This window comes from Cololabis saira, chromosome 10, assembly GCF_033807715.1.
Source record: "Cololabis saira isolate AMF1-May2022 chromosome 10, fColSai1.1, whole genome shotgun sequence".
In the NCBI taxonomy this organism is placed as follows: domain Eukaryota; kingdom Metazoa; phylum Chordata; class Actinopteri; order Beloniformes; family Belonidae; genus Cololabis; species Cololabis saira.
In genome coordinates this window covers 19122232-19142614 of record NC_084596.1, presented here as the reverse complement: position 1 = coordinate 19142614, position 20383 = coordinate 19122232, and the positions used below count along the sequence as shown (strand labels likewise).

The window sequence follows — 20383 nt, the reverse complement described above, 5'->3', positions numbered from 1 at the left end:
GTTGCTAAGAAACTGGATTCTCAAGTCGGCTGTCTGTTAAGGTTTAGCAGCTTCATCCCAAGTGTTGGCCTCTCGAGAGAAGACTTAAGGGTTAAGGGAAGTCTCGTGTCATTATACGGTACCAACTTCCTATTTTCCCCTGAAAACAAATCCACAATAAAAGAGGCTTCTTCTGGAAACTAAAGCATGAAATACTTAGCTTTCTGCACTCTTGTAAAAGTGAAAACTTGAGTTAAGTCAATACAACCTCACCCATTCTTTAATTTCTGAACAAAATGCTGCAAAAACACTCCACTGTATTGATTATATTGTGTTAAGCCGAACAATGGTAGATTAATGACTCCTGTCAGATCTTTCCCATATGGATTTTTACTCTTTTCTAAGGTTAATTAAAGTGTAAAACTTCCCCTTGACATTATAGCTCCTCTTTGAAAGCATGTACAGTAATAATAGGGGTTATAGCCCCAAGGTTCAAAGTGAGTGGCATGTAATTTTAGGCTGCTGACCACGACTGTGATTACAGAGGGGGACTTAATTTGTCGGCTGCCATATAAACTCTTTCATTAAACTCTGGATGTCTTTTCTTTGCATTTTTTTTCCCAATAAAAGGAGAAAAAAAAATGACCTGGGGCCTCATCTATAAAGCTTGCTTGCGCAGAAAAAGCGCCTGAAAGTTGCGGAAGCCGCCTTCTACGCAAAGTCTCGGATCTAAAAAGAAAAAACTAACCGAAAAATCTGCGTATCTCTACGGCAACCCTCACCCTCCCGTAAGAATTTACTTAAGACACGGGGAACTGGCGACGCAGGCTGTGAGGTGGTGAAATTAAGCCACATTCATGTCATACTCTTAATAATGTCAACACATATCACAACATTGATATATGTTACATATATCAGACTTATAATAAAATAGTGCTGATAACGGAGCGGGCGGCGGGGGGGGCGGGGGGGGTGACTGCCGCTCCGAACCCACTACTCCACTCCGAAGAGGAAAAAAGAAAGTGTTCTGATTAAAATAAGGAAAGTTGGACTATATAACAATTGCGTTCATAAGGATAAAGTTTAAAAAAAAATAAAAATGAAAGAAATAGTCCCTTCTCCCCGTGTGTGTCTGCCTGTCATGCACGGGTACGTGCGCTCATGTTGTTACAGCCGGAATTATGGTTCTGCGTCACACCAACGCAGAGCCTACGCCGTAGGGTCCGGCGTATGGTGCGCATCGCCGCGTACCCTACGCCGTAGGCTCTGCGTTGGTGTAACGCGGAACCATAAATCAGCCTAGAGCAGCTCTGAGGGGAGACGGGAGGGAGGAGGGGGAGCGGGGGCTGCCGGGCCGCCGTCCCGAGTGTCTGGATGATTTGCTGATCCTACCGTTAGTTTTTAAACTGTAAAAAGTGGGGGGGACAAATACATAATTTTGAAAAGACGGGGGGACATGTCCCCCCTGTTGCGCCGGGGAACTCACGGCGTTTAGCGCAGCAACGGCGTGCTGCCACTCACTCGCTTTATTTTATTGTATAGCGTACTATTTATATACTTATTCTAACTTTTACTGTGACCACCAAATAATGTGGTTTTCCTGTCCTCCATATCATATCTAGGTCTCCGTGAAAGTCAGTGTCACGGTGGCTGCTACTTCTCATACATTCTGACGCCAAACCATGGATCTGCGCCAAACAGGCTGCAGAAAGCCACTGCGCATGCTCAGCAGGCTCATCCATATGCATTTCTGGGCGTGATATGAGGCGGATTCAGCTACGCAACCTTCCAGCTGGACTGCGTGGAAGTCTGCGTGCACATGGTTTTATTGATCCGGATTTTTTTTTGCGCACGGCATTTTCGGCTTTTGAGAGTACGTGCACTTTTAGTATGAATCCTACGCACTCCATTTTAAATGAGGCCCCTGCTCTGGCAGCTGGGCTCCAGACGGTCAAGATCAAGCAGCCTGAACTGGCGGAATAGCACAGGATTAAACTCTGCAGGATGAGAGACCACCTGAACCACACGACTGACAACCTCCGATCAGGTAAAAGCCTTCCCAGATGCAGATAAGAATCCCGGGGAAGCAGCCCAGCTATGCCAGTTACCGCTGTGGATTCATCTGGAGGTTTTCTTTGGTTATTATCACTCTGAAAAAGTTAACTTTGCTCCGATTCTGCAGCAGCACATGGACTTGTGCGTGTATTCACAACAGATGTAGGTTACATTTCCATAATAAAGCAGTCACAGGCTTAATGGTACTCTGTTGGCTCGTACAGGCTCGGAGAATGGACTGCAACAGCAGAGCAGGAGACAAAGACGGCCTTTCAGAGCATTCGGACAAGAAGAGGATTCAGCTAACCGAAATCTGATTTCTTCTCACCCTGAAGATATACAATTATATTGAGGCGTTTACATTTGTGAAAGCAGTCTAATTCACCCGACGACACCAACGTGAAACACAAGAGCCCTTATAAATCAGGCTTCTGGGGCAACTATAGTAAATAAAAGAAAAGCAGACAATTATCAGCCCAGCTTCAGCCGTGCTGACAGAGCTTTTCATTGTTTAGCCATCCAGCTGGAACTTTATGGCTTTGGTTCAGTCTCCCCGGCCTGATTGTGCTGTTTTCATTTTCAACCAACAGCAGGCACACAATAGCGCGGGGTTTAGCTTCCAAGGTCTAAAATATCCAGTAAAAATCACAAACTGGGATTGAAAAAGAGCGAACAAAGTAGTGGAAATTGTACTGCAGCACTGTGACATTTCAACCAAAGTCTGTCACAGAAGTTTTATAAAAGACCTCAGGAAATCATGTCAGCTTTTGAAAAAAGGGCATAATATGTTGCCTTTAAAATACTAAACCAGATACAGTGATTTCACAGTAAAAGAGAATTGCTGAGGACATTTTAGCTGAAGCGTGTTTTTAAAGTTTTATCTTTTACATAACTCTTGCTATCTGGTTTTGGCTTCATGCTGTATAATGAAGTCAAAAAGGATATATTCAAGAGTAAAACTCCTAAAACTTAGTTCAGAGAGTCTCACAACTAGATGTATCTTATTGAACGAAGCGACCTATTAAAATGCTAGACGCCGATCTGCTCCGCTATACTATAAAGTTTTATTTAGTGCAGCCTAACGACAGATAAGCAAGAAATTCCCAAATGTCAGGTGTTGACAATCAAGAAGGAAAAGAGATAAAGTACGAGAATGACAGGAAGGGAAAAGTGAGCAGAGATCTGATAAGAGCTTGAATAAAAACACGAGTATCAGCCTAATTCAACATCCTGTCCGTGCTTTCTCTAAAGCTGTTTATCAGCCCACTTTCTACAGAAAAACACAATGACAAGCACAGGAAAAGATACGCAGAATCCCTGAAACTTCGAAAAACTGGGGAGGTAATTGTCATGAACGTAGCACAAGATGGTAGGACTGGGCGATATATCGAGATTTTAATATATATCGATATATTTTCAAACGCGATATGGTACGAGACAATATCGTTTATATCGATTTAAAAAAAAAAAAAAAAAAAAATTTGAATTTTTTTTTTTTTTTTTTATTTTGATATAGCTTATTTGGTGACAAATTGACTTGAATGTTTTATTTGAGATTTGCACAAATGTTTTGTTATTTGCACAACTGTCAACCTAAGTGGAAAAGTCTGCCTGTTACTGTCTTAATTGTACTAATTGCACAGTGTATTTTAATTTAATTGTTATGCAGGAAAGGGATATTTGTTTTATTTTATTCAAGAAGCATTTTTATTCTCTATATGCAGGCAGTTTATTTTTATTTCATTTGTTTTATACATGTTGATATTGTGCAGACCTCTGTTAATAAAGGAACCTGTGTGACATTTGGCACGAGGCTTTGTATTAAAACTGACTGTTTTTTAAGGGTTTGCCTCAGAAAAAAAATGAAGCTAACAGAGATGCTATGCTATAATGCTTTGGGGGAAACCCCAATTCTGGCACAGAAAAAATATCGAGATATATATCGAGTATCGCCATTTATCTAGAAAATATCGAGATATGACTTTTGGTCCATATCGCCCAGCCCTAACTCCGTTGTAACCGTAAAAAAACAAGTTTAATCCAGGCAAGGGTCGGTACACGGGAAAGCAGGCAAAATAGCAAAAGGTATCCAAAAAACGTGAGGCAAAAGGCAAGGTAAAAAAAAAAACAAGCAAGATTCAAAACTCCAAAAGGCTATGACTATGACGAGAATGCTGGTAAGTGAACTGTGAAAAACAACCAACTGGCAACGAGACAAGACACAGAGGGGAATATAGACAGACTGAGGGGGGGATTGGACCCAGGTGTGGGAGAAACAGTCAGGGATCAGGTGCACACGGACCAGGAGGGGGCAGGGCAGACAGAGGCACAGGTGAGAACTACAGAATAAAGCCCGAAGACCAGACATAAAACATGAAGAGGAACAAAATAAAGTACTAAACCCCAAACATGACAGTAATAGCAGTCCTAGTGGCAGCTCCAACAAACGAGACCCTCTGTGAGTGTCTGTTAATTAATATGAAAGTGTCTCATGTGTGATTTCTGCTGCTGCGTACCAACCTGAGCCCCGTCTCTGGCCTCGTTCTGAGCAGGACTGTTCCCTCTGATGGAGAGCTCATCCTGAACTGCCAGGAAAGACAACAGACGCAGCCTTTCTGAGCTCAAACACAGTCTTTCCCAGATAAATTCATCCCGAGCTAACAGAGGAGCTGTGCACATCAGAAGTCTCCCTGCAGGCCTCCTGCGAGTTAAATTACCTCCAGTTATGAACCATACTGGGGGGGCCTTGGTGAGTTAAACTTCCTCTCTCACATGAGGCCTCACCAGGGAGGCGCCAGGAGGCATACTCCCCTCCTCTGGCTCCTCTCGATGCGGAGGAGCAGCGGCTCGACTCTGAGCTCCTCCAGGGTGACCGAGCTTCTCCCCCCAACGCAAAACTAAGGGGGGGGTTGTTCCTTTCTAGGAGCCTAGCACTCATAGAGAGGGCTTCCCAGGTTTCTACTCTGCACTGAAAGCATGCATCGCTTTAAAAAGCAGCTGCCGACTATTTTTATTTATAGAAATATTGAATTAACATTAAATTTAATTTGTATACATAATTCTGTTTTATTACTCTAATGCTTTCCTTCTGCACCTCCCAATACAAACACGTATGAATAAGATGTCAGGCTGCTTATGTAGAAAACATCTCCATGCTGCTTTTGGGGTTCTATACTAAGAAAGGAAATGGAAAACTTTAGAAAACCTTTTGTTTTTTTACATAAACATATAGCCTATAGTCACAGATGCAAACATTACACAGATGGACCCAACTTTTGTCTCAAAATCATTCAGTCATAGTCAAGTCTCCTGTTTTGGCCGGGAAACTACCGTATTTTACCCCTCTTTCACACCGTCCTCCTGTATGAGAATTTTACTGTAAATTTCCCATTTTATAATATAATGTTTTTTTAAACGGCAAACTGAAATGCCACTGGTCTCGCGAGAGCTGCCACTTGCTGAGGTTAGAGGCGACAACGGGAGCAAACTCGGAACAACAAATCAGTGAGACGGATGTAACGAGGGACAAGGCATTTCTGCCAGAAAAGGGAAGAATTAGTGTAAATATCTGTAAGAATGGGAAACCGAATGTACTTTCCTAAAGAGGAGCAGGATGGGGCTCAGTTACGAGTCCTGAAACATGAGTAACTGCGATGTTAGTGTCTCTCACAGGGGAAGGACCGTCTGCGTCTGTGTCATCAGTCATGAATGCCACAGAATCACATAAGTGAAAATTACAAATTAAAAGAAAATGTTAATGTTTCACTTGTAGACAATTAATGTGTATATAAACTGAAAATATTTTAAATAAATAAATGTGCTTTAATTCCCTTTTGTGTTTTTATTTAGGCTCTATTATAGGAATTACATACGTAGTCTGTCCACAGCATTTCAGTGTCAACAAAGGTCGGCTTGTCAGATTCTGAGCACATAATTGTAGTTTGTAAGTGATTGTAGTTATTTTAGATTTCTTTTAAACCTGTCTTGAAATGTAATACTGGACCTCTGAAAGCGGCAGAAAATGTCCCTTATTTTTAAGTCCAAATTTTCCTGGTCACCCGTAAGAAAATCTGAGGATCTTCAACTCTGCCATGTCCAGCTCTGCATCCCGCTCGTGTTAATTGCCAGTGTCTTCTGTCCACAACCACCTTGTAAACTTTTCCTTTACGCTCACAGCTACTTTTTTTAAGTCCAAGGAAACTCCTGACACTCTTCTCCACCCACTCCACCCTACTTGCGCTCTACTCTTCACCCCTTTCCCACACTCACCATTGCCGACGTGTTTTTTAAATAAAACTTGCCGTTGGTGATGACTTTAGTTAGCTCCATAATACTCTCCTCTGTTTTAGACTGAACACATCTAAAGCTACTTAAATGTTTGTTTGTTGGACATGGAGCAAGAAGATAGCCGAATTAGTGAATATATCAATGAGCCACAACATTAAAAAGCCTCAATCCAACATCCTGCTGGGTCACGTGAACCGAACTGCAGAGGTTGGTGTTGACGCCACATACGCTGATTTGTGCGAGTCCTTGTTTCTCCGTATCACTTGAGCGGAGATGAATGAGCACCACTCACACAGAAGCATTAGGTACATTAAAAAACCTGAATTATTCTTCTCAAGGGATAAATTAAAGGATTGTGATAAAGATACATGCAGACAAGGCCAGTTCCCTGTTGAGCGCTAATCTGGTTTATGTTTTTTTGCAGCTCAACAAAAGAAGCACAAAGCAGTTTCCTGTAAAGCCCACTCCTGCATAAGGTCAGCGATTATCTGCAAATGCGGATATATATTCGCAATAATGTGTTTCCTGACCAAATTGTTATTCTGGCTTGGCTGAGGTGGAAGCCTTGGGTTTAGCAACAACAACAAATGGCATTTATGTGATCTCTGAAAATTAAATCCGCTGAAGTTTCCAGCTGAAACAAATATAAATGCTAAACTTATTTCATGTTTTACATTATCGGCTACTTCTTAAAAGCAGACTAAACGACCTTTGCTGACATGAAAATGTCAGATTCAATTCGTATTTGCTTATTTTTACGAAGCATCTTCCAGCTTTAAGCGCAACTTAAGTTTTATAGGATCTAATTCAATAATTGGTGCCACAATTGTTTATCTATCAAGTGAAAACACATAATGACAAGTCACACTTTGACCGTCAACATAATATTTTGTAAGATTTCTGACCATTTATACAAAGATATAAGTTGTTCTTTTAAAAAGAAGCACTTCAATCATACCAGAGCCACGTGAAGCCGCCCTGGTCTCTGGTCCTGTGGCCAAGCAGCGCTTTAATGGGGTGTCAAGGTAGAGGCCGATTATTTTACAATTCAGCATGTCTCCAGCTTAGTTTATGGCTCCACTTAGTAACGGTGTTTATGAAAGACTTGCTTCTCTTAAAACTGCCATTTCGTTACGACGACCGCAGATTTAGTTTTAAATTGACTGCAGCAACTTTCTGCATCATCTCCCAGTATTTACCCGTCCGTTCCCTCGCCGCTGCCCTGTTTGTGACGACACGGCCGTACTGCTCAGTAAACTGAGCGGCTGGAACCAGCTCATTAAAAACACCTCTTCAGAAGCTTCATTCGCCAAATTGTTCATTATTTGACTGGAACTCTGACCAAACATCCGGCTCAATGGACTGAGTCGCAATCTTGACACGATATTCTTTATGAATATGAAACATCAACAGTGATTTCAAATTACTTTTAAGTCTTTTAAGTGGCCTACAGTTCTGCAGCACGCCTGGTTCTGACACTTTAAGTAGATGATTATCAATCAAAACTCACTGTTGGCTATTAGCACGTTCACATGAATGAGTTAACGAAGCACTGGTCCTGACGCAGCTGCATCAGCGGGACTCGTCACCTCCCTGCATTACAGATCATTATAATTATCTCATTATGTTTTAATTTAATATCTGCTAAAACAGCAGGGAACTAGAAGTTGTGCATTTGTGTTTGTGACTTTGTAATTACAATCGTCTTGCACAAAGCCTCATCCTGCAGCTACGTTAGCCATTAGCCTGGAGGACACAGAAACACTGATTCACTAATATTACTTTTTTTTCTTTCCAGGGTCACGTTTGTTACATCTTGCCTGGTTAAAACTTGACTCAGCTCCAAACAGATTAGGGAAGTCATTTAGCTGGATTTGTTCACCCAAAAGATTTTTTCATCATTTGTTATCCAAGAACTGCAAATATCCCACCTAATGAAAGAAATCGGGACATTTCTACCTCGACATAATGGCCGTGTCAGCAGGATAGCACAGCAGGGCCATCGTCCCCAAGAGTGGAAACAGGAATGACTTTTCTGCGAGCAAATCAAGGCCAGGGGCTATTAGCACATTAAAGCCTGGGCCCAGCCTGACTCAATAGTGAAGGGGGAGGGGGGGTAATTTGAGGAATGAAAAGCAGAAAACAACCTAAAACAACAGATTCTAGAGAGGTTGCAAAAGCACATTCATTCACCCATCCATTTAATTTGAACCTATTTGCTCTAAGACTCACAATCCAGGCAGGATCTGCTCCCATCACAAGAATAAACACGACCATATGGCTGCAGCGTGTTGCTATTGCTCAGACGCTGCTGCATGCAGCATACAGATGTTTACTGTCAGGGTTCAAGAGGCGAGTTAACCATGTGTGATGAGGCTGGAGTACAGTCTGGCGACCGCTTTACTGTGATTTGTGAGCTACACCATCAGGCAGGTTTATGCATTTGCATTATGGGTTTGTAACAGTCTCCAATTACATCAGGCTGACATTTATCCACGGTTGCAGGAAAAAGTCTGTAAACGTTTGACATTTTCAAGATTTCTTCATCAACTACTTCTTAAAAAAGGTGTGTAAAAATGTGGTTTGCTGTTCCTTTAAGTCATAAAAACTGTCTAAGCTTAAACCAACCTAATAACACATCAGCAGTTTTTTTTTCCCCATTTCTATATTTACCAACCGTTCTGTGTAATTACTTTGTGCAGGCGGGAACAAGTAAGTGAACCCACGGTTTCGACAGCAACAACATCCAGCAGATATTTCCTGTCGCTCTTTATGAGGTTTGTAGGTTTTTTGAACCACAAGTTTCTTCCTTCAAAACTGCTTTAATCAGCGTATTTCTGGGAATTCATACAGGAACTCTGACTCCGTCTTTCTGACACGTGAATTTTCTTCTTTCTTCTCATATATTGGATTATTGCTCCGTGGCATTCCCCAACCTCTCCCAAACTTCAGGCCCTGACACACACCTGTCATATTTCTTAATAGGTTTGAACCCGTGGTTTCTTCTCCGTGACCCCGAGGCATCACAGCAGCTCCGGACTGCTCCGTCCTTCATGCTTCACACTGGACATTGGTATATTTATGTTTCTCTCTTGGCGTTTCTAGATTTTTACAACTACAAAAATGTCACAAAATTGCTGAAATGTACATAAGATTTTGTATTTCAGAATGAATTGAGTTATTTTATACTTAATTTAGCTTTATTTTCTCCATAATGCGATCTCTTCGGGATTCTGCCTCCTAGGGTGAAGGGTTGACAGGATTTGATTTTGTACACAGCTTGAGTCCTGACAGAGTACAACTGTGCGAAACCTTGGAGTTTTTTTTTCGATCAGGATCTTCAAACAGTTTCTTGCAAGGTCTTGTTAAAGTTTTTGTAGCCAATTTATAATTCACTCCAGCCAAACCCTTGAAAGGATGAGCAGACTTTGCACACGTTATACGTTTGGAGGACCTCAGCAACCCACAGTTCTGGTAACCAGTTACATCTGTACTTACAGATATTACTGTTTCCACCACTGTGGCAGGTTTTACTCTCTTATATGTGCCCTTAAAACTTTTTAGTAAATTAAAACCCATTAAAGTCACTTTTTTGATTTCTTCTCTTAACTTATATGTTTATTTCCCCCCTGCTAAAATAAACCACTGTGGGTTTAATAATAAAATGTATCACTTGGATATTTGTGGGTTAATTAGATGAGAATAAGATCACGCATCATAGATAATCAATGCAAAAATTGTGTAAAGTGAAAAAGAAAAACACAAGAAACAAGAACACTGAAATAATTTAATTTAAAGCTACGCCTCATTTAGTCCTGTCCACTTCCACATTACATTTCTTTCAGTCACTCAGCAGCTTGTCATGCCTAATTATATTTCCTTTGTTCCTTGTTTATGAAGTATATTAAACATACTACGGTGTCAAATCTAGTGTGAAATTAACTGCAGTCTCAGATAACGGCGGCTGCGGCGTAAAACAGCAGGCGTTGGCGCGACCGTAACGTCTCTGAAGTGAAATGTTCCCGACGGATTGTTTCCCAATGAGGACGCAAGGAGGATGCAGTTATTAGATGATTGCCATCCAAATTCAGTAAATTAGTATTATTAATTTTAGATTAACAGTAACAAAACAAAAAAAAAAACTAAAGTGAAATAAAAACAGTTTACTCATGTTGACGGACTGAAACGGGAATTTCTTTGAGATGCAAGAAATCGTCAACATATCCACAATACACCATCAATAACAGCACATCGGTCAATGACGCCGACCGACCGCACTATTGATCAAGGAGGGACGACAGTTCAATACTGACTTCTAATGAGGTTTAACCGAATTAAGCTGTATTATGAGATCACCTGTACAGTTTTGTGTATGTGGCGTGTGGATTGCTCGTGCAGACTGCGGTATACGGGGTCCATGCTGGTGCTGAGGTGCTGCAGTGCCGGGAGAGGATTGGCTAGCTGGATCTGCACCAGATGGATGAAAGCGCCAGGAGGATGGACGACGAGAGAGATTCCTCTCAGTCTCCCACTTCTCCCAGCCAGCCACTTGTGGGGGTAAATGAACATGCCAGGGGCGTCGGGGTGGGCTGCCATTTACTCTAATTCTGGTGTACTCTTGTTTATTTTAGTTAGGGAGGTCAGTCATTGTATTTTGTTTATATCTATGCTTGATAGACGGATTTGGGTTATTTCAGTTTTGTTTTATTATCCTGGTCCAACCTGAAGCTTAAACTAGTTTCCTGGAAGAAAAATGCTCTTTTTTTTGCCCACTTCAGCATTTTGGATCCGTTCAGGTAGATCACCTCGGCACTACGCTGGTGTCTTCCACCCTCTGTTTGACAGACGTTTTAGTATATAACTAATTATTGATTCTGGTTGATTTTAATTATTGATTCATGCAAAACATGCCAACACAACTTGCTGTTATTCAGTTAGTTGATCAGCATCGACTCTTTCAATGTTTTTCAAGCAATATCTCAAATATTCTGCCGTTCCTGTTGCTTACGTTTCAGGTTTGCTTCTTCCTTCTGTGAGATTTTTTAAACTGTACATCTCAAAGCTGTAAACTGAGACTCAGACACAAAAACATGTCCAATCTTTTCCGCTACTGTTTAAAAGATAAGATAAAACACTTTAACACATGACATAAGAATCAGAGTCAGTACATTTCCTCCAGTACATTTCCTCTCATTGAAGAACATTATACAAAATAAACATAGAAAGGAAATCACTTTGCCTGAATCAACACATTTCAGTTGGTAAAATGACCACGCGCATCAGGAAATGTGACCTCTATTAATATGAAGAGAGGAAGAAAGTACACTGAGTTCAGCATTAATGTTTGTTTTACCAAACTGAAACTCAAGAGATTGATAGGAAGTGACTTGAAAAACTCAGAAAAACACCCATAAAACAAAATAATGTGTGCCTGTGACAGTTGACGCCCACTCGTGCAAACTTGACGGATCAAACGTCTCAAACACAGTAGCAGTACTGAGTTTCTCTGTTCATAAACAATGGGTTTTTTTTCATTTTCAGAGAACAAATCTACCAAAAACATTTGTTATTTAATTAGACCAAAATAAATGTAACTTTCTTTCTTTTTTGGTTTAATTAAGTCATCCAAAGATGTCATCTTGAAGCTTTCACTTTCACTTCTAAAGTTATAAACAGAAACCATCTGTGCTTACACAACAAACTGGCTCATTAACTTATTGAGCTGTTTTCATGAGCTGAAACCTTTTTTTGATTTAATTTAAAATTAAATTCTTTTTGGTCTGAAGAAACAAAACATTTAATGAAATCAGCCTGAACTGAAAAGTTAAGCTGGCATTTCTAACTACTTTTTATTCTGAAATTATAAAAGTTATTCTCCAGGAAACAATTATTTTTTGTTCCCAGCATTGTCTCAATAAAAGAAAAAATAACTTTACTTTATTCTCATAACTCATTCTTAATTCTTAATTCAGTAAAGTAATTACCCAGTTACCCTGATAAAATAAAAACACTGTGGACAAAGGTTGAACCAACAGGGACTGAAAGAGCAGTCTTGTATTCAAATACACACTTCAATGTGGAGGTGGTCACCTTTTTAAAGCTTCAACAACTTCTACTCTTCTTGGAAGGATTTCCAGAAGAAGAAGTCACGTTGGACTTGAAAAGGTCTTCCCCAAACAGATGCCACTAAGCTGGAAGCAAAGCGCTGTCCACAATGTCTTGATACGCCGAAGTATGAAGAGATAACGAGCCTAGCCCCAACCCTGAAAATCAGCCCCACACCAGTGTTCCTCCTTCACCAAACTCCACAGCTGAACAATGCAGGCGGGGAGGAACAACGCTGTCCAGGTATCCACCCAACCCAGACTCACCCATCTGACTGCCAAACAGCGAGATTAGTTACTCCACAGAACAAATACACACTTCTTCACAGGGTCTTCAACCACTTCATCTGACGCTTGACCATGGACTTGATAGTGTGATGCTTTCACGCAGCTGCTTCCACATGCACTTCCATAACTGCCTGGTTCGGATCGGCCACCAAACTAGACTAGGCACAGACTGCAACGGACAATTAGGTCTGCGGAGAGAATAATTGGGACTAACCTCCTATCTACCCAGGATCTGTACCGGTCCAGGACCAGGAAACGGGCAGGTAGCGTCTCTGCAGACCCCTCACACCCAGGACACAGTCTGTTTGAACTCCTCCCCTCTGGACGGCCCTACAGAGCTCTGTACGCCAAAACCCCCAGACTCAGACACAGTTTCTTCCCCCAAGCTGTTGCTCTGATGAACTCTCATCACTCGTAGAGTCTCAGAGTAATCAACCACTGTGCAATAATAATAATAACCACAATCATATGCTGTAAAAAAAAAAAAAAAAACGCCTTCAATAACCATGTCTACCTCATACTGCTGCAACTTTCACTTTTAAATATGTTATTAAGAGCCATTTGTCTATTACTGTTTGTAACTATTTAAATCTGGGTTCAGTGAGCGAAAAAAAAATTAAAACAAATTCCCTGTCTGGCATATTCATACTTGGCCAATAAAGCTTATTCTATTCTATTCTCAGACACGGAAACCGTTCCAGTTTTCCTGCTAACATTAATACCAACGGAGGTTCAGAACTCTTCAGCTCTGCAATCAGAAGAGTGTTTTTTTGTCTCACAAACCATCTTATTGCAAAGGTGTCATCCTATAAAAGCCACTGAGTTCTTCAGAACAACCTGTTGTGTATCACAAATGTCAGTAAAAAGAAACTGCATGGATGGGTGATAGATTTTGTGAACTTGTGGCAACAGGTCTGACTAAAATACCGTAATTCAGTAATTAACAGGCATGGTAAAGTACTTTTGTACTTTTTAGTGTACTTCCTCTATCATCTAATGAGATTTAACCATTAATCAACCATTTTTCTATCTCTGCCCTATCTGCTGTCTGCTGGAGCCTTTCCCAACTCCCTTACAACAAAAGGCAGGATATTCTCTTGGACAAATTGCCCAGTTATCACCTAAAGAATTAATGGAGAAAGCCAAATATCTTTTTTAAAGATTCATTAGGCATTTATCACACAAAGGTCTGAAATTTTACTACTCTGAGGAGTACTTTGCTCTTCTATTTCCAAGTAGATATAATGGAGTACTGTGGTAAAATAAGATTAAAGAAAACCAGTGGATATCTTTATTATTTTAATACATTTTGAATATAGAAAAGGGAGAATAGTAGTAGCTAATAGTCCATTTAAATGAATGAGAAAGTGTCCCAACTTTTAAGTAAATCCAGAAACAATGAAGATACCTGTTAGTCTTCACTCCTAATGGTATTAAGGCGATCCTTTGCATCATATCCTAACTTTCCAGCACACACACCTCCTCCTCTTATCAGTATGAAGGCAGGTTTGTTAACTTTCCCACGGCTGAGGGCTCCTGCAGCATGTAAACACCTGGACATGAGGGATGTGCGTGTGCAGCCGGCCTGCTCCAGAGGAAGCCGGATTTTTGTGTGAATTGGAAACCATGAGTCTGAGAGAACCAAGATCACATGTGGGGTTCCTCAAGGGTCCATTCTCGACCGCTTCTATTCAACATCTATATGCTACCCCTAGCTCAGATTATGGAACATCATAACATTTACTACCATACTTGTGCCGATGACACACAGCTCTATATTTCAGTGTCACCACATGACTACAGTCCCCTACTCTCATTGAGTAACTGTATCAAATCAATGAGTGGATGTGCCAGAATTTTCGCCAGCTAAATGCAAAAAACTCAGAAAAACACCCATAAAACAAAAAAATGTGTGCCTGTGACAGGTGACGCCCACTCGTGCAGACTTGACGGATCAAACTTCTCAAACACAGTAGCAGTACTGAGTTTCTCTGTTCATAATCAATTGGGTTTTTTTCATTTTCAGAGAACAAATCTACCAAAAACATTTGTTATTTAATTAGACCAAAATAAATGTAACTTTCTTTCCTTTTTGGTTTAATTAAGTCATCCAAAGATGTCATCTTGAAGCTTTCACTTTCACTTCTAAAGTTATAAACAGAAACCATCTGTGCTTACACAACAAACTGGTTCATTAGCTGTTTTCATAAGCTGAAACCTTTTTTTGGTTTAATTTTAAATTAAATTCTTTTTGGTCTGACGAAACAAAACATTTAATGAAATCAGCCTGAACTTTGTTTAAGTTAAGCTGGCATTTCTATACTTTTTATTCTGAAATTATAAAAAGGAGGTGATCATTTTTGGCCCTAAAAATGAAAGTGAAACGATCAGCGCTCACCTTGGCTCCATGTCATTGACAGCTACAAATCAAGCCAGAAATCTTGGTGTAATTATTGACTCAGACCTGAACTTCAACAGCCATTTAAAGTTTATCACTAAATCTGCCTATTACCACCTAAAAAACATTGCTAAAATGAAGGGGATTCTGTCTAAACAAGACATGGAAAAACTTATTCATGCATTGGATTATTGCAATGGCATCTTTACAGGCCTTAACAAGAAATCTATCAGGCAGCTGCAGCTGATCCAGAACAGAGTCCTTACAAACACCAGGAAACTGGACCACATTACACCGGTCATGAAATCGCTACACTGGCTTCTAGTGAGTCAAAGGATAGAGTTTAAAATCTCACTGCTGGTCTACAAAGCACTGAATGGTCTTGGACCAAAACACATGGTGGATCTGTTAGTTCCTATGAAGCTCCCAGACCCCTGAGGTTCATCTGGATCTGGTTTGTTGTGGTTCCCAAGAACCAGAACCAAGCAAGGTGAGGCAGCGTTCAGTTATTCTGCTCCTCACCGGTGGAACAAACTTCCTGTAGACCTGAGGTCTGCTCCAACTGTCAGCTCCTTTAAATCAGGCCTAAAAACATTAAGAGTACGCTTGTTTACTCAAGCGTACGACTCTTAAATTAAATAGTTACCTGCTGGACTTTACTGCCCTTATTTTTAACAGCTTGTGCTTTTTATTATTTTAATTATTTTCTTATCATCTTATCAATCTTATTTGTTATTTACTGTCTAATTATGTCTTGCCGCTTTTAATGTCAATGTAAAGCACTTTGAATTACCTTGTGTTGAATTGTGCTATATAAATAAACTTGCCTTGCCTTACCTGCTGTACTCTACTGCCCTTACTTTTTAACAACTTGTGCTTTTTATTATTTTACCTCTTTTCTTATCATTTTATTTCATTTATTTGTTATTCAAGCGTACTCTTAAATCAGCAACTTGTGCTTTTCATTATTTTACCTTCTTTTCTCATAATTTTATTTCATTTTTATTTGTTATTTACTGTCTAATTATGTCTTGGCTCTTTTAATGTCAATGTAAAGCACTTTGAATTACCTTGTGTTGAATTGTGCTGTATAAATAAACTTGCCTTCCCTAAACACAACCAGGGGCTGAAAGCAGAACCCAGACCCGGGGACATGTCTGTCTGCACACATATTCAAGACAAAAGGGGGGTTTGGTTTGGGGGGACAAATAACTGAAAACAGAGGCACACAGCAGCAGACACAGAGCAGGGCAGGGCTGATCACAACCCGGAGCATCACACATGCTGACATCAACCTGGCCACGTCTCCAAGCGTCCACGTATCCCCGGTTTTTTGTTTTTTTTCCTTCTCTCCATTTGTCACAGGAATCCATGTGAGAGAACCCCCTCTTACCTTCCACATCCAGGCCATTCTCGCTCCTCCGGAGACAATGGTGGACCGCTCGTCTTTCCTTCAGCCCCAAAAGCGCGTCCCCCGCTTCCGTCTCTTCACGTGTTCATCACCGGGCAGACGCGGATGCGGCGTGGCTGAATGTTAGGCCGTGAAGGTGGGACTGCACCGTTATTCGTCTCCTCTGTGTTTTTGTTTTTTTTGTGTTTAGATCTGTGCTGGAACCTGCACCGATGCTGCGCTGCTATTGGCTGTCTGCGCCGCGGAGCCCCGCCCACAGTCACGTGACCGGCGCTGATTTCCTGACTTCTGTTTTTAAAACATCAGCATGAGAATAATACAAAAAAAGACAGATGGCTCATGCTTTTTGTATAATGAGCAGTACTCGAGTTGTAAAAAAAAAAAAAAAAATCAGGGGGGGATGGTGGATTTTATCATATGGGGACAGATAATTTTTGCTGATTACAAATAATATAATATATTACAAATAATGCACTGACCAAAACACCTGCAGAAATACTGCAGGAATGACATAGTAGCAGTTAAATGCAGCCTTCTGTAAGCTTTAAATATCCACTGGGCTTACATCAAATACATCAAAAGACAAAAATAAAAACAGCTTTCTGAACTTATGCCTCTGTCCTTCACAGGATAAGTAAAATGGATCACTGCAAAAACTCAATATCTTAACAAGAATATTTGTCTTATTTCTAGTTAAAATGTCTCATTTTAGTAAAAAAAAAATCTCATTACACTTAAAACAAGACTCATCGCTGCAAAAAACAACAATTTTCTCCTGTTTCAAGTAGATTTTCACTTAAAATAAGTAGAAAAATCTGCATGTGGAACAAGATTTTATTGCTTGTAATAAGAAGATAAATCTTGTACTATTGGCAGATTTTTCCTACTTATTTCAAGTGAAAATTTACTTGAAACAGGTGAAAATTGTCAAATAAGTTATTTTTCTGGTGTTATTTTTTTGGTGATGACTCTAAATGTTGAAATAGCAGTAAAACCACATTCATTGATGAAATGACATAAGGGATGGAAAGGGGGGATGGAAGTTTTACCGGGGGGGTTATTTTGACCGTTTTTATTTCAGGGGGGATGCCATCCTCCCTCAACCCGAGTACTGATAGTGACAAATTATGAATAATTATCTTAATTAATACACACACATACACACACACATATATATATATATATATATATATATATATATATATATATATATATATATATATATATATATATATATATATATATATATATATATATATATATATATATGTATGTATAATAATGCTGTAATAATGCTGTGCACAATGTTTTTTGGTGTTGTGTTGTTTTATATATATATATATATATATATATATATATATATATATATATATATATATATATATATATATATATATATATGTATGTATAATAATGCTGTAATAATGCTGTGCACAATGTTTTTTGGTGTTGTGTTGTTTTATATATATATATATATATATATATATATATATATATATATATATATATATATATATATATATATACATATATATATATATATATATATAATAATGCTGTAATAATGCTGTGCACAATGTTTTTTGGTGTTGTGTTGTTTTATATATATATATATATATATATATATATATATATATATATATATATATATATATATATATATATATATATATATATGCACATATGAATGAATGAATGAAGTTTATTCAATCATGACAACACAAAAAAACAACACAACACCAAAAAACATTGTGCACAGCATTGACATTAACTCCAATAATGAAGACACATCTCCTTTTCATACCTTTTTTAGCTTTTTGTACAGTAAAATTGTAGACACCTCTAAGATTATACGGATACTCCTGAATTGAAAATATATATATTTATATATTATTTTTATATATTATATATATTTATACGTATATATTTATATAATTTATTTATAATTTATATAATTTCTCCAAATTGAATGTTTAAAATTTAGGTTCGGTAAGCTTTGGGTTGAGCATCACATGAGGATTGGAAGACGTGCTAAAGCGTCAGCGGGAATACGTTCACACAGCAGATGAGTCCATGCATATGGGGTCTGTTGAGGACACTAGATTAACTGGAAACACAAGCAAAAAAAAAAACAGGAACATAACAACACTACACAGAATTCATTTTTCCAGGAGAGATTAACATTTAAAAAAAATTCCCACAGGGTCTATGGATGACTAAAAAAAGGCTTTATTGTGATATTTTGTTAGATCTGATCAAACGGGATTCCAAGTGCACAGTTATTTCAGGAAACATGTGCATGCCGTTTCCACTCTCTAAAAATGGTCTGCTCTTCTTATGTTTTACTCAGACAGAAGAGGTAAAACTTGCTTGATCTTAAAACACAGGTTCACAAAGCCGCAGCACCCTCGCTGCAGCTACGTCCAAAATCAATCCGATCAATTAGGGCAGCCAACTCTCAAGCCTTGAGCTTGACACTCACTAAATTCCTACTTTACTTATGCTCCCACACCAAACATTTCTTTTCTAGCACAGAAGAAAGACACTATACTGCAAAAAAAAGAAAACTAATTTCTAAGAAAGTAAACAAGTCTTCTCTCAAGAAAATGAAAAGACTATTTGAGAACTATCTTGCTAGTTTTAAGAATTCAATACATTTTCTTCGCCCCATTAACAAAGACATTTAACAAGATATGTTGAGTAGATTATTGGAACATTAGGCTTATTTAATGAGGAGCTGTGAAGATTTTTACCACAATGCAGAGGAAAGTGAGAAATATCCTCTTAAAATTGACAGGTGGTTAATTCCCTTAAAGCACGTGTCAAACCCAAAGCCTGTTGGCCAAATCCAGCCCGACACCTCATTTTATCTGCCCTGCAAGATTGTACAAAGACAATTAAGGACTTACAACAACAGTTTTAGAGGCGTACAGGGACCACAGCTAAATGTCCCACAGTGCATCGTGATTTTGCTACCTGCCCTGTGATGGCATTTATCCGCTGGATGCTCAGTATCCCTGGTTAAGTGATTTCTGCACAGTTTTGTGGTTCTGTGGAGGATTTGAAACAAAAAGGCAGCAGACGAAAGGTTGAGAAGCAGGAAGATGGTTCGAGGGTGTGATGGCCTCACCTGCAGCCCCACAGGTATAAATGGCGGTAACATCAAGCATCGACACTTTGGTTTATTTTGTACAAACCTTTATTTATATTATGTTGAAATGCACAAGTTAGATTTGTAGCGTGCACATTTGGTTTAGTTTGTATACCGGTATTCAACTTTTGTTTCTTTATGGTTTATTGGTGCGGCGAGCCACAGCTGAGGGGGATATCATGGGCTGTTTGTGTAAATATTCACTATAATATAAGTTAATTAGTTTAATTTTGTATTTATGAAATTAAATTAGAGCAACTGCCATCCTAACTGTTTGTTTAGGTTATTTGTTAACAATGATTAGTTGTTTTACGCCAGTGTCACTGGTCTCATCAGCCAGTATTTAAGTTCCTTGTGTGTTTGTTCAGGTCAGTTTGGTTTTGTTTCAGTGTGGTGGCTGTTATTGTTTAGTTTCTTTATTTTTTACCTTTTTAAGGGCCCATCTTGTTATTTTGTTAATAAAACCCTCTTTTTCTTTAAAATCTTCGTGTCCTCGTGCTTAACCGGGTTGGTCCCTCACACAGGAATAAAAGTATGTTTCTGTTTAAGAGAGCAAGCTTGTTTGGCTTTGCTCTGGGATAGTGGGAGCGCCCAAAGAATAGTTTTACATCAATGCTTGAAGAAAAGCAACAAAAGAGTCCAAGAATCCAAAAGCAGCCTGGATTCTGTTTGCAACGGTAACAGCAAAAAGTGGCGCAGCAGCGAAAGCA

At 39.3% G+C, this 20383-nt stretch overlaps 1 protein-coding gene across 1 annotated transcript in view; it reads right to left on the bottom strand.

Moving 5' to 3' along the window:
* st6galnac3 (ST6 (alpha-N-acetyl-neuraminyl-2,3-beta-galactosyl-1,3)-N-acetylgalactosaminide alpha-2,6-sialyltransferase 3) overlaps positions 1-16676 on the bottom strand; it is a 131927-nt gene extending 115251 nt beyond the window's left edge. The window contains exon 1 of the mRNA XM_061731939.1: positions 16505-16676. Coding sequence (XP_061587923.1) covers positions 16505-16522 — 18 coding nt within the window. The 5' untranslated portion in view covers positions 16523-16676. The remainder of the gene's footprint in view (positions 1-16504) is intronic.
* Between the last annotated feature and the right edge of the window lie 3707 nt (positions 16677-20383).